At 41.5% G+C, this 15,736-nt stretch overlaps 1 protein-coding gene across 4 annotated transcripts in view; it reads left to right on the top strand.

Moving 5' to 3' along the window:
• LOC100073168 (multidrug and toxin extrusion protein 2) overlaps positions 1 to 15,736 on the top strand; it is an 89,674-nt gene that overhangs the window by 33,234 nt on the left and 40,704 nt on the right. For all 4 annotated transcript variants that reach the window (XM_070228293.1, XM_070228294.1, XM_023653613.2 and 1 more), the window contains 2 exons: positions 6,958 to 7,071; positions 7,960 to 8,027. In XM_070228293.1, the coding sequence (XP_070084394.1) occupies positions 6,958 to 7,071; positions 7,960 to 8,027 (182 nt within the window). The remainder of the gene's footprint in view (positions 1 to 6,957; positions 7,072 to 7,959; positions 8,028 to 15,736) is intronic.

Raw genomic sequence — 15,736 nt, 5'->3', positions numbered from 1 at the left:
TTGAAGCTCCTGTGTTGGGTGGGTGGTTATTTATAAGTGTTATGTCTTCTCGGTAGAGTGTCCTTTTAATCATTATATACTGCCCCTCTTTGTCTCTCTTTACCTGTCTTATCTTGAAGTCTACTTTTTCTAATATAAGTATCCAACACCTACTTTTTTTTGTTTGCCATTAGCCTGGGTATCATCTTCCACCCCTTCACTCTCAGCCTGTGTTTGTCATTGGAACTGAGATGTGTTTTCTGGAGGCAGCATATTGGTGGTTCTTGTTCTCTAATCCATCTCGCCACTCTGTGTCTTTTTATGGAGAATTCAAACCATTTATGTTTAGGGTGATTATCAATATATGAGGGCTTAATGCTTTCATTTTATCACTCATTTTCTGGTTCTCTTGCATTTCCTTTGTTTCTCATCCTGTGTGTTTTAGTCTACCAATTGAGTTATGTAGTTTTTTATGTGGTGTTTCTTTGTATCCTCCTTATTTATTATTTGTGTCTCTGTTCTGCTTTTTTGTTTAGTGGTTACCCTGATGTTTGTATTCAAAATCTCATGGATAAGATAGTCCCTTTCCTAATGGCCTCTTGTTTGCTTAGACTAAAGTGATTCAGTGCCTTTCCTCTTCCCCTCCTAAGTTGTTTTTCTCACATCTTATTCAATCTTGTGTTGTGAGTTTGTGGTTAAAATGACATGATTATCTTTGTTTTTGGTGTTTTCCTTCCCTTTATCTTTAATGTTATACTTGAGTATTTGCTAACCGTTCTGATGTATAGCTACAATTTTCTGATTCTGTCTACCTATTTATCTCCTTACTCCGTGCTTTGTAACCCCTTTCTCCTTTTTCTTTTTTTCAGGTGTGAGGGCCTTTTTGAGAATTTCTTGTTGGGGGGTCTTGTGGCTCTGAACTCCCTTAGCTTTTGCTTATCTGGCAAAGTTTTTATTTCTCCATCATATCTGAAGGATATTTTTGGTGAATAGAGTTTTCTTGGCTGAAAGTTTTTGTCCTTCAAAGATTTGAATATATCATTCCACTCTCTCCTAGCCTGTAAGGTTTCTGCAGAGAAATCTGCTGAAAGCCTGATGGGGGTTCCTTTGTAGGTTGTTTTCTTCTGCCTTGCTGCACTTAGTGTATTTTCTTTGTCATTCAGTTTTGCCAGTTTCACTACTATATGCATTGCAGTAGGTCTTTTTACATTGACATATTTAGGAGATCTAATAGCCTCTTCCACATGGATTTCCATCTCCTTCCCTAGGTTTGGGCAGTTCTCTGATATTATTTCTTTGAACAAGCCTTCTACTCCATTTTCCCTCTCTTCTCCCTCTGGAATACCTATTATTCTTATATTGCATTTCCTAATTGAGTCAGATATTTCTCTGAGACTTTGCTCATTTCTTTTTAGTCTTAATTCTCTCTCCTCCTCTATCTGGAGCATTTCAATATGTCTATTCTCAATTATGCTGATTTGCTCCTTTGTGATGTCTGCTCGAGCATTCAGGGAATCCATATTTTGTTTTATCTCATTGATTGTGTCTTTCCTCTCCAATATTTCTGATTGATTCTTCTTTATAGTTTCAAGCTCTTTTGTGAAGTAGCTCATGAACTTGTTGAATTGTTTCTCTACATTCTCTTTTAACTCATTGAGTTGTTTGATGATAGCTATTTTGAATTCTCTGTTATTTAGATTACATATTTCTGTGTCCTCAGGTCTGATTTCTTGATACTTGTCATTTTCTCCCTTGTCTGGAGATTTAATGTAATTTTTGATACTCCTATAGGGTGTGGCTGTGTTTTTGCACATCATGGTATTATTTGATTGCAGTTACCGCCTGTTGCCACTGGGTCAGGCTCAAGAGCTGCATATTCTGAGCCCTCTGTGTGCTGCTGGGATCCCAGGCACTGGAGCTGGCACTGGGTGGGTTGGGGGTGGGGCGCTTGCTTCTGTATGCTCTCGGAGTTTTCTCACTCTGCCCTTGCCATCTGTTCTCCTGGAGTGTTGGCTTGATGAGGTCACCCCCACATTAGCTGTTACCTTGGTAGGGGCTTTCCCCTAGGTTGCAAGGGCTTTCAGGGATCTTTGATGTTCCCATGAACGGATATCCCCTCCCCCCTTGCTTCCCTCTCTGAGGTTGCCTGCTGTCCCGAATCACAGTCTTTGGGGAGGGAGCAAAGTTTTTTCTTACCCTGTTCCACCTCCTCTGAGGGAGGCTCCAGCGTCTCCACCCTCTGCTGCATGGGTCTCTCAGACGTCTTCTGTGTTGTGTGGATTTCTCTGTTGGAGTATGAATGTCTTTTTGATTGTATGGTGGAGGGGAGAGATCACCAGCAGAACTCACTCTGCCATGATGCTGACCCAAGTGAGTCTCTTTTCATCAAAGGACTATGTGCCTTTCTTTCTAGTGATTTTAGGTTGCTTCCTGGAATGGGTGATTTTGCACGTGGGCCCTTTAAGAGCAGGCTTTTCTTTCCCCATTTGATAGCTTTTCTGGGGAGTAATCCCTATTATAGTTAATAACCAGCAAAGCCAGATATTACGACACTTGTCTCAGTTGTGCTGAGTCCAAGAGCTGCTTATTGTGGTAACACTCCCCTGCTCAGTTCCCCCACTCCTCCAGGGAGGGCTGCATACCTTACAATTGCTCCTGGCTGGCCTTGAAGTGCTGTGTCTCAAAGATGGCTTTTTTCTCTCTAGAAAGGAATTTCTGCCTCTTCCACCTCAGTCAAAACTGTCCCTTGTTGTGGGGGTTCTTTTTATCCAGTTTTCAGTTCTCTCTCAGGAGTAATTATTCCAAGAGTAGTTGTAAATTGGTTGTGTCCATGGGAGTAGGTGAGTTCAGAGTCTACCTATGTTGCCATCTTGGTGCTGTCTCTGATTTTCTCATTTCTGTCTCTCAGTTTACTAATTATCTTTTAAGCCGTGTCTTGTCTAGTTTCTGATTCATTTATTGCTTTAATTTTCAACAATTGTATTTTTCATTTCTAAGATTTTACTTGGTTCTTTTTTATATCTTCCTTTCCTTATTTCAAAACTTCCTTCTTTGGCACACTTTAAGGATGTTTATTTAACATTTTTTTCAGATTACCCTATCATTTCTACTTCATCAGGTGTGAAATCTTTCATGTGTTGGTTTTGTGACATTTCTTTCCTGGCATTGGATCTCTTATTTGTTTATATCCTGGGTCATGGAACATACATATACCCACATTTTGTTAATTCTAAGACTCATTGTTTTGCATTTTAATGTCTTTAAAATCGGAACTCCTCTTTCAATTGATATGCTAAAATATTATGTCATAATTTAATTGGCAGATTCTTTGTGGCTCATAATGACATCTTAGATGTGTTGAATACAGTGCTTAATTTCACTAAGCATTGTCTGAGTGATGCCTGTCCCCTCAAACTGTGGTTTTGACTGGCTTCTTTATAGCTTTGTCTATGAGCTTATTTTCCAAGGGAGTTGTCTTCCTTGTGAGTCACACACATGCCGTGTCCATTTTTGGACATGCTGTGTCTGCTCAGGTCTTATGGAATATATCTGTTCCAAATCCAGTTTCTTAGCTCAGGGTTTCCTCCCTGTGTCTGTACTTCAGGTTCAAGTCCTCTCCTATACATTGTGACTGTTTCCGCTCATGGCTTGGGATAGGCAGCTTGTTTGTGCTCATGACTTCAGGCTAGGAGGCAGGTTTTCTGGGTTTTAGATGGGGAACAGACTGGGGGCAGTGCTTTCTTGGCTCCCAACACTCCCTGCTCACTGGGGCTTATGCTGTAACCCTCTACCCTTCCCATCATCCACAGTCATCACGCAATCCACGTGGCTCATTCTGTATTGATTCTTGATGTTGTTCTTCTCTCAAACCTTCACCTCAAAATTTGGGGGTACGGGGTAGGTCCCAGGCTCTCTGCTTCCCCTGAGACCCAATAAGGTGAGTGGCAACGTAGCTCTTGGTGCGTTTCTTTGCTCTTATGTTATAGAAATTCCTCACTGTTTTTCAATGCCTATCTTCTTCCTCCACTTTCTCTCCCTCTCTTGTCCTGGACCTTAGATACAAAGCATTGAGTTTCTTCTACTCAAATTCATGGCACACTGATGTCATCATTCCTTATACAGTCTCTTTCTCATTTTAGGGTATTTCTCCCCTCATTTTTCAGTTCCCATTCTCCTCCCACAATGTACCCTCTCTGTGTTTGATATATGTCTTTTAATATGTATCTTTGAAAAATGTGAAACTTTTTTTTTTGGTCTGTGTATATATTTATATTCACCTAATAGTATCATAGTTTACCTACCCTTGTGGTCTAGTGGTTAAGATTCGGTGCTTTCACTGCTGCAGCCCAGTTTGTTTCTCCGTCAAGGAATGAAACTACCCTCTGTAGGTTGTCATACTGTGGTGGCTGCGTGTTGCTGTGATGCCACCATTATTCAAATACCAGCAGGGTCACCCATGGTGAACAGGTTTCAGCAGAGCTTCCAGACTAGACAGGCTAGGAAGAAGGAACTGGCCACCCACTTCTGAAAAAATTGGCCATGAAAACCCTGTGGATAGCAGCAGAGCTTTGTCTGATAGAGCACCAGAAGATGAGGGGATGGCACAAAAAGACCAGGCGGGCTTATGCTCTGCTGTAGACAGGGTTGCTAGGAGTCAGAATCAACTGGATGGCACTAACAACAAGACTATAATTTAGATTTTTCTTTTCCATAAATTTCTTCACTTAGCACAGAGGTTGGCAAACTACAGCCCACAACCCGAATCTGGCCCGCAGCTTGCTTTTGTAAATAAAGTTTTATTGGAACACAGCTGTGTCTGTCATTTATGGATTTCCCGTGGCTGCTCTTGCTTTGCTACAGCACAGCTGAGTAGTGGCAACAGAGACCATTTGGCCTGTAAAGTTGAAACTATTTACTATGTGGCTCTTTACAGGAAAAGTTTGTGGACCTCTGATGTAGCACAATGTTTTGTTGTTGTTTTTTTAAATTGTAGTAAAATATACATGACATAAAATTTACCATCTTAACCATTTTTAAGTGTGCAGTTAAGTAACATTAAGCACATTCACATTGTCATGCAACCATCACCACCATCCATCTCCAGAACTTTCCCATCTTGCAAAACCGAAACTCTATACCCATTAAACAATTCGCTGTTCCCCCTCTCCTCATCGCCCGATAACCACCATGCTACTTTCATCTTTGTGAATTTGACTACTCTTGATACCTCATATAAGTGAAATTGTACCGTATTTGTCTTTTTGTGACTGGCTTATTTCACTAAGTATGATGTCTTCCAAGTTCATCCACTTTATAGCGTTTGTCAGAATTTCCTTCCTTTTTAAAGTTGAATAATAATTCCGTTGTATGTGTATACCGCATCTTGTTATCCATTCATCTGTCAGTCGGTACGTGGGTTGCTTCCGCCTTTTGTCTATTGTGAACAGTGCTGCTATGAACACGGGTGTACAAATATCTCTTTGAGATTCTGCTTTCAATTCTTTTGTATGTATACCCAGAAGTGATATTGCTGCATCATGTGGTAATTTCTACTTTTAAGTTTTTGAAGAACCACCATGCTTTTTTTTCATAGTGGCTGCACCATTTTCCATTCCTAACAACAGAGCTCAAGTGTTCCAGCTTATCTACATCCTTGCCAATGCTTGTTATTTTCTGTTGTTTTTTTTTTAAAGCACCCATTCTAATGGGTGTAAGATGACGTCTTATTGTAGTTTTGATTTGCATTTTCCTAATGATTAGTGATGTTGAGCATTTTTTCTGTGATTTTTGGCTGTTTGTATATCTTCTTTGGAGAAATGTCTATTCAAGTCCTTTACCCATTTTTTTTTTTTTAAGTAGATTATCCCTGAGCTAACATCTGCTGCCAAAACTCCACTTTTTTTTTTCCTGAGGAAGATTGGCCCTGAGCTAACATCTATTCCCATTTTCTCTACTTTATATGTGGGACACCTGCTGCAGCATGGCTTGATAAGCAGTGCATAGGTCTGTGCCGAGAATCTGAACTGGTGAACCCCAGGCTGCCAAAGTGGAGTGTGCAAACTTAACCACTATGCCACTGCTTTGCCCATTTTTTGATTGGATTTTTATTGTTGTTGAATTCTAGGAGTTTTTATATAATCTGGATATTATGATATCCAGATATCCTTATCAGGTATATGATTTGTAAATATTTTCTCCCATTCTGTGGGTTACCTTTTCACTCTGTTGATTGTGTCCTTTGACACACAGAAGTTTTAAATTTTGATGTAGTCCAATTTATCCATTTTTACTTTTGTTGCCTGTTAGCACAATGTATTTTTATTTATTAAAACTATTTTTTTTGAGGAATATTAGCCCTGAGCTAACATCTGTGCCCATCTTCCTCCATTTATATGTGGGACGCCTGCCACAGCATGGCTTGATGAGCAGTGCGTAGGTCTGTACCTAGGATCCGAACCGGCAAACTGCAGGCTGCTGGAGCAGAGCGTGTGAACTCAACCGCTGCACCACTGGGCCAGCCCAGCACAATGTATCTTCAGATCTAACTACGTTGCCATTTGTACATCCAGTGTTCTGCTTTGAACTATAATATGCATCTACCACCATATTTTACTTCTCTAGTTCCCTGGTGATGGTTCCCTTGATGGCCCCAATGTCCCACAACCACACCCTGCCACAGTGAACATCCTCCGTGTTTTCTTCTGGAGCTCTACAAAAGTTTCTCTGTCATTTAGAGCAGGAGTGAAATGTGTAGGTGATAGGGCATATACGTCACTTCGGTTTCACTAAGTGTTGCCAGCTCTACTCCTGCCGTCTCAAACTCTCGTCTTGTTTGACATCGTTAAAATCCATTATTTTTCTAGAGAACTGCAGTTATTCCAAGTCTCTGGCCATTGGAGGAGGCGGGTATGTGGAATAAAATTGTTGATATCAGAGGCTGTTGAACAGTAAGTGCCTGCTTTCTTCCCTGTCCTCCAGGTTGGACTGGGGACTGTTTCCAGGAGTGGGACTCCTACATCCGGCTGGCTGTTCCCAGTATGTTCATGTTGTGCATCGAGTGGTGGACCTTTGAGATCGGAACCTTCCTTGCAGGTTTGTCAGCGGTTTAGTCAAAACGTAACAACAGCCTGCTAATCATGTCTCCAGAGCTTTGCAGGAAATATGTTTAACTTCTTCCTCTCCGTTTCTTCAGGCTTTCATGGAAGTTTGCAGTATAGGTTTAAACCCTTGTCCGACCACAACATGTTCAGGTTGGGTGCCCTCGCTGCCCTTCATTTTGTAGATTGGGAAGGGAAGGCTGCTGGCAAGCGTTTTGCCGCAGTCGTGGAGCAGGAGGACAAACGCCAGCATCTGGGCCTCCCGACTCTCACACCGTCTTCTGCTTCCGCTCATTTTTTGCAGGCATGATGCCAAGTTTTTAAGACGTTTGTAAACACACAGTGAGTGATTTGGCTGTTTTAGACATGATCCATGTTCCTATGAGAACTGTAACAATTTTGGTCATAGGTATTCACCTAGCCATCTTATTGCTAGTAAAGTAATAGAGAAAACAACAGAGAGAGGATGATAATAATTGATGTTAGAGTTTCTGTGGACACTTGAATTTGCCAATAGTCCCATCAGTTCTATATAGAGTTCTACTGCCTTCCATCCCTCCCCTCCCACATTGTGACCCTCCATCTCCCTGAACTCCAGGAACCTCATTGTTTTCTACTTTATACCTGCCGTTTCGTTCCCTGGTGGAGCATGGGCTTGTAGAATGAACCTGTATCACATCTTAGCTGCTGAGTTCTTGGCAACTTCCTGGGGATGGCTGTCTGGGTTCTCCTCTGCACAGATGGTGAATTCTTCCATTGGGTTATGCTTCTGGGGGAGTCTTCGCTTCTCTTAAATTAAGATATGTTCTAGTTTCATAAGGAAAATGTTGCTTTAACCTACTTTTCGAAATGTGCTTTGTGTGTGTATGTGCCAACGTTTCAGGACTGATTAATGTGACAGAACTTGGAGCCCAGGCCATCATTTATGAACTGATCTCTGCAGCCTACCTGGTAAGAACCTCCAGGTTGAGACTCAGCACCTTCTCTGCATAGACTCTGGTGGGCTCTTGTCGTTGCATCCACTCAGCCAACATGTTGAATGCCCGCCATGCCATGCTCCAAGGAGAGAGGACTCAGACAGCACGAAGAGAGCACAGCGTAGTGGAGAGAGCATGGGTTTTGGAGCCAGACACACTGGGTTTGAGTCTTGGCCCTGCTGCTCCCCAACTGTGTGACCATTGGCTCATTACTTAATCTTTCTGAGCTTCAGTTTCCTTATAGACAAAAATGGGAAAAAATACCTACTTTGCAGATGAAAATCGAATAACGTATTGGAGGTGAAACATGTAGCACAATGCCTGGCGTGTTTATTCAGCAAATATGGAGTTGGTGCTAGGATACAAGGAGAGTACATTGGAGGCAGTCCCTGCCCTCTCAGGGCTTGTGCTCTGGTGGGGAGACAGAGATAAACAAGTAAACAGATGCAGAAGAGCATTACAAATATGTATAACATCGTACCATAAAAGAAGCAAAAAGAGGCCTGAGATGCATCAAGCTGGAGACTGATAGCTTTTTAGATAGGACAGTCATGAAGGGTCCTTCTGAGTTGCTATTTAAGCTGAGGCTTGAAAGCTGAGAGGAAGCCAGGCAGGGAAGCCCAAGGGTGAGAGCTGACTGGGTAGCCTGAGCAAAGCTTCCAAGATGAAAAAGAGCACTTGGCAGGATCAGGGACCGGAAATGGGAACCCAGCTGAGGGCCTGGTGAGGAAAGAAGGATGCGACGTGCTTCTAGCTGTCGTGTAGCGGCTGGCTTAGAGGAGAGCAGGTATGGGAGTGGGTACCCCTGGAAGGACGCAGTTGGAATCATCCAGGGGAGCAAGCAGGAGGCTGCTGGTGGAGGAGAAAAGTGGATGAATTAGTTATGTTGTAGAAGTAGAAGTGACCGGGCATGACCAGGGTTTGGATGTGGAAGGCAAGGGAGGAATCGCAAATGACGCCAGAGTTTCTGGCTTGAACAACTGTGTGCTGGTGATGCCTTTTACGTTTTGGTGCTTTTTGAATATTCCAAACCTGTACAAATATTCCATTTGTTTTGTTTGTTTCTTTTTTCTTTTCTTTTTTTTTTTTAAGATCAACAGAGGTCATCTGGGCAGAGGGATTATGAGCCATTTTTGTTTCCAAGGTTTTTTTTGTCTTTTTTTTTTTTTTTTTGAGGAAGATTAGCCCTGAGCTAACATCTGCCACCAGTCCTCCTCTTTTTGCTGAGGAAGATTGGCCCTGAGCTCACATCTGTGCCCATCTTCCTCTACTTTATATGTGGGATGCCTGCCACAGCATGGCTTGATAAGCGGTGCATAGGTCTGCGCCCAGGATTTGAACCAGTGAACCCCGGGCCACCGTAGTGGAGCATGCGAACTTAACCGCTACACCACCAGGCCAGCCCAGAGTATTTTTTCATCTTAAAAATGAAAAAAGAAGTAGCAGGAACTGATGTGGTCATCTAGGAATGAAAAGGAAGAGTGTCTAGGAGCAAGCCCCAACGTGTAGAGGTCAGGAATAGAATGAAAACCCAGCCAAGAGACAGAGCAGGCCAGTAAGGAAGGAAAACCAAGAGAACATGTGGAGGAAGCAGCCATGAAGAATGATTCACAGCGAGAATGACGACTGAGTGGAGGGCTGCTGAGAGGTATCTGAAGATAGGGTTGGAAAGTGTCCCTTGGATTTAGCGTCGTTAGAGACATTATGGCGTGATGAGGAGTGAGAGCCACATTGAAAAGCATGGACATTCAAGGGAGGTGGAGGGCGGAGACTGCCGGGTGGACAGTCCTGTCCAGAGTCTGGTTGTTGGTGGTGGGCAATATGTGTTGGAGGGAGGGTTTCCGTTTTGCTTCTGTTTTTAAATGGTGATGCTAGAGCTTGTTTATAGGTGTGTGAGAAACAATATCTATCTACTAATTCTGTCCTATCTGCAGATTTTCTGTTTTTCTGCCTGCTCTGTCACAGGCTTCTTTTTTATTTTTAATTGTGGTAACATACACATAGCATACATTTGCCTTTAACTGTGCAGTTTGGTAGTGTTAAGTACCTTCACATTGTGTGCAGCCAATCTCCAGAACTTTTTCATTTTGCAGAACTGAACCTCTATGCTCATTAAGCAGCTCCCCATCCCTCCTGCCCTCGGCTTCTGGCAGCCACCATTCCACTTTCTGCTTCTTGTCACAGGCTGCCTTTTGTTAGAGACACTGAGGCAATAATTCTTCATTTATTCCCCTGGAAAAAGCAAGCCACAATAGTGGCAAGCTTACAATAAAAATTATAAAATACAAAGAAATAATCCATCGTGAGCAAGAGTTAACAGATGCAACAAACAGGAGAATTAGAATTCAAATTTGAGATGATGGTATAATAACCAGAAAGAGAAAAGAAAAGTATTATGTTTAAAACCATTAAACATAAAAGAAGGAATTGAAACCAAAAGAATGATGTTTGGAAGAGAACCAAGTAGAATTTTCAAAAATAGGAAATATAGCCCTAGAAATGTAATACTTAATAGACATGATAAACAGAAGGTTAGTTAAAGCTGAAAAAACAAATAATGAACTTGAAGATAGATCTGTGGAAATTCCCAGAATAAAATTAAGACATGTAACTAGATGGAATTGGATATGTAGACCAATGAAATAGAATAGAGAGCACAGAAAGAAAACCTTGCACGTGTGATCAAATGATTTCTGACGAAGACACCAGGTCTATCCAGTGGGGAGGACAGCCTCTGCAATGAATGGTGCTGGGATGACTGAATGTCCACATGCAAAAGAATGAAGCGGGACCCTCATCTAACACCATATACAGAAATTAACTCAAAGAGAATCAAAACCTAAACATAAGACCTCAAACAGTAAAACTCTTAGAAGAAAACCTAAGGCAAAATCTTCCCAACATTGGATTTGGCAGTGATTTCTTCGATATGACTCCAAAGGTATAGGCAACAAAAGAAAAAATAGACAAATTGGACCTCATGAAAAATTTTAAAATTTGTATATCAAAAGACAATATCTACAGAGTAAGAAGGCAACCTAACAGAATGGGAGAGAATACTTGGAAGTCCTCTATGTGATAAGGGATTAATATCCAGAATATATAGAGAACTCCTAAAACTCAATAACAAAAAAACAACCTGATTGAAAAATGGGCAAAGAATTTGAATAGATATCTCTCTAAGGAAAATACACCAGTAGCCAATAAGTACATGAAAAGATGCTCAACATCACTGATTATTAGGAAATGATTACAAAAAACTACATTGAGATACCACCTCACATCCATTAGTAGGACTGCTATTTTTTTTAAAACCCAGAAAATAGCAAGCGTTGGTGAGAAAGTGGAAAAATTGGAACCCTTGTGCGATGTTTGGAATGAATGTAAAATGATGCAGCCACTGTGGAAAAAAGTGTGGTGGTTCCTCAAAAAATTAAAAGTAAAATTATCATATGACCCAGCAATTCCACTTCTGAGTATATATCCAAAAGAATTGATAGCAGGATCTGGAAGAAATATTTTCACTCTCATGTTCATAGCAGCATTATTCACAAGAGACAAAAGGTGGAAGCAACCCAGATGTCCACCCACAGATGAATGGATAAGCAAAGTGTGATGTGTACATGCAGTGGAGTTATCATTCAGCCTTAAAGGGAGGGAAATTCTGACACATGCTGTAACACTGATGAACCTTGAGGACATTACGCTAAGTTAATAAGCCAGTCAGAAAAAGACAAATATGTGTATGATTCCACTTATTTGAGGTACTTAGAGTAGTCAAAAATTGTAGAGACAGAAACTAAGAATGGTGGTTGCCAGGGGCTGGGGGGAGATGGGAGGGAAGTTATTGTTTAATGTGTGTAGAGTTTCAGTTTCACAAGATGAAAAGAGTTATGGAGATGGATGGTAGTATTGGTTGCACAACATTATGAATGTATTTAATACCACTGAACTGTACCCTTAAAATAATTAAAGTGATAAAATATATATATATATACCATATATAATTACTGGAGTAAGAAGGGAAAAAATGATTAAGATGATAAATTTTATGTTATGTGTATTTTACCACAATAAATAAAAATGGGAAAAAGTAGAGATGGAATATATGAAAGATATGGGTCCATTATCTATCTAGTAGGAATTCCACAGGGAGAGAATAGAGACACTGGTGGGGATGTAATATTCAGAGATATTTGACAAGAGACAGAGACAGACAAAGGAGTCTGAATATTCAGAAATCGGAATGAACACTTTAGGAGATTCTAGCCTGGGCAATTAGGCAAGAAAAAGAAATAAAAGGCATCCATATTGGAAAGAAAGAAAGAAAACTATCTGCATTTGCAAATGACATGACTTTATATATAGAAAACTGTAAAAACTCCACATGCATGTGCAAAAACAAAAAAACTAAAATACCTAGAGCTAATTAGTTCTGCAGAGTTATAGGATACAATATCAGTACACAAAAATCAGTTCTATTTCTATAATGCCAGCAATGAACAATCTGAAAATGAAATTAAGAAAGCAATTCCATTCACCACAGCACCAAAAAATTAAAATACTTAGGAATAAATTCAACCAAAGCAGAGCAAGACTTGTATACTGAAAACTACAAAACGTTGTTGAAAGAAATGAAAGAAAACCTAATAAATGGAAAGATTTCCCATGTTCATGTATGAGAAGACTCAATATTGTTACAGTGACAATGCCCCCAAGTTAATTTACAGATTCAGTGCAACCTATCAAAATTCGAACTGGGCTTTTTTGCAAACTGGACAAACTGATCCTAAAATTCATATGGAGATGCAAGGGACCTCTGAATAGTCAAAACAATCCTGGAAAAGAACAAAGTCGGAGGCCTCACACCTCAACAACAGCAATAAAAACAAGAAGACTGTGAGACAATATCAAAGTGCTGAGAGAATAATGTCAGCCCTTAGCTAGCTAAGCTATTGCTCAAGAAAGAGGGCAAATTAAAAGACATTTTCCAGCAAAGACTGAGGGACAGCACCATTCATAGACCTTCAAGGAAAAAACACTGTCAAAATAATGGTGAGCAAAGAAATTGGTAAATATGGATAAATCTAAACTAGCATTGATTGCAAACAAAAAATGAGATCAAGTTTCACAGTGCAAAAATAAGGCAGAAATAAAATACAGTATGGCAATAAGAGGCGAGATTGGGAGAAGGTCTTCTTATTTAAAGCAATCTAGGTATTACCAAGGAAGAGGTTAAGAGATAGTGATTAACTTAATTTTTTTAAGTCAGTGTGCATGTTGACATTTTAAGGGAAATAACCAAGAGAGAGGAAATAGAATATATTTCGAAACCACTAGCAGAGCTGAAATGGGAATTAAGAAAACATGATCAATCCAACAGAAGGCAGTGAAAATAAAGAAGATAAAGAAACAAAAAGAAAGCATTATAAATAATACAAAATTAAATGGTAGAATTAAATCCAAATAGTGTGTAATCATACTAAAGGAGAACATGCTAAACTTACCAGTTAAAAACCCTCTCAAGTTAGATCTCACCCCTTCATATCTTTTTGCTTTGCTTATTTTTCCACAGTTGTATGCTGTTTTCACTTAATATTACCACATAGCATTTTTTCATGTTTTTAAAGGATTTTCCTAAAAATAGTTGAAAATCTGATTTGCCTGTGTATAGTCAGCACTCGAATATAGCAGTGTTCACTTAGTCATTTCACTGTACTTGTACTCTTCATCTGTTTCCAGTTTTTCAAAGCACCAGTGTTGTTTCAGTGAATATCTTTACACATAGAACTTTATCCTTGAGGAGAGTGTCACCAGCATCATGGCAGAATGAGTTGTTCCCTTTGTCACTCCCCTCTAAGTTGCAACCAGCAGGACATCCATTAACCAGCAAAGAACTCCCCGCATAGCACACCAGAACACCTGACAGATCCATGCAGCTACACATCTGAAGGTGGGTGGATTGGACCTGCGGGAGCCAGTGGAACTAGGGCAGCAGCCCCCACCCCTCCCCTGGCAGCAGCAATCCAGAATGTGGATGCACCCAGCAGTGGCGGTGATGCTCCGACCTAAAGTTTAAAAAAATACAACAGAACTGGAGACCAGAGGCTGCAAGAGCAGCAGTAGCATCATGGCTCAGTCTCTGTTCCTCCCCTAGCAGTGGCAGGTGTCACCTGTGACCTGAGGCTGCAGGAACCACAGCAGAACCTGTGACCCAGCCCCCTCTCTCTCCCCAGGCAGCAATGGCATTAGTAGCTTAGCCCCTGCCCCTCCCCTAGTGGTGGCAGGTGGCACACGTGACCTGGTGCTTTAGGAAACAGCAGTGCCAGCAACCCAGCCCCATCCCTTTCCCCAGGCAGCTGCAACTCCAACCTCAGTCTTTCCAGCAGCAATGACTGCATCCAAAATGCAATACTCCCAGCAGGGGCAGTGGTACCATGCCCTGAGCTTTCAAAAAGCACACAAGAGGCCCAGCCCCTGTGGCCTAGTGGTTAAGTTTGACATGCTTTGCTTTGGCAGCCCAGATTCAGTTCCTGGGCATAGACCTACACCACTCATCTGTCAGTGACCGTGCTGTGGTGGTGGTTCACATACCAAAAGAGGAAGACTGGCAACAAATGTAAGCTCAGGCAAATCTTCCTCAGCAAAATAAAGGAAGATTGGCAACTGATGTTAGCTCAGGGCAGACCTTCCTCAGCAAAATAACAAACAAAAAAACCCCATACAGGCATGAGCTGGCAACCAGAGGCTGCAGGAACAGCAGTGGCATTAGTGGCTTAGCCCCTGCCCCTCCCCTAATGGTGGCAGGTAGCACCTGTGACCTGAGGCTTCAGTAGCCACAGCAGAACCCCTGACCCAGTCCCCAGTGGCAACACCCTTGACACAGACTCTACTAGCATCTGGGGCTGCATAAAAGACCTTGGGCTCCTGGCACTGGCAGCGACACCCATGAACTCAGCACCCCTGGCAGTGGTGCTGCCAGCACCCTCAGATAACCTAGGAGTAGCTGTGCAGGTGGTGCACAAGGCAGCAGCACTGAAGCCTGTGGGGGAACATGAGACCCAGGCAACCCCAGAAGCAGAAGAGGTACTCGCAGCTTCATGACCTCACTGGTGACACCCACAACTGCAGTGACATCATAAACAGCCAGGCACCAACAACCTCAGAGGCACAAGCAACACAAGGAGGGCACTGACAGTGCTTGTGGCTGAGGCAGTGGAAAAGTGCAGGCCCTCAGACATAACCAGAAGCAGCTCAGAATCAAAATAAACAAAGCTGTACCCAAATAAGAAAGGTGGTTACTACCACAAATGCACCAGTGGAGGATCAACTCATCAAGTATCATGAAGAACTACAGTAAGACAGTAGAACAAAAAGAAAATGACAACTCTCCAGAAACCAAACTTGAAGTCATAGAAGATTGTGATCTAACTGACAGAGAATTCAAAACAGCTGTCATGAAGAAATTCCACAAGTTAGAAGAAAACTCAGAAAGACAGTTCAACGAGCTCAATAAAATTAATGAACAGAAGGAGTACTTCACCAAATAGAGTGAAACTCTAAAAAAAAAACCAAACAGAAATTCCGGAGCTGAAGAACACAATTAATGAGATGAAAAATAAAGTAGAAAGCATTGGAAATAGAGCAGACCATATGGAAGACAGAATTAGGAAGCTCAAAGAC

Source organism: Equus caballus, chromosome 11 (assembly GCF_041296265.1).
Source record: "Equus caballus isolate H_3958 breed thoroughbred chromosome 11, TB-T2T, whole genome shotgun sequence".
Taxonomy (NCBI): domain Eukaryota; kingdom Metazoa; phylum Chordata; class Mammalia; order Perissodactyla; family Equidae; genus Equus; species Equus caballus.
The sequence above is the reverse complement of the archived record's forward strand: the minus strand, read 5'-3'. Positions and strand labels throughout refer to the sequence as shown.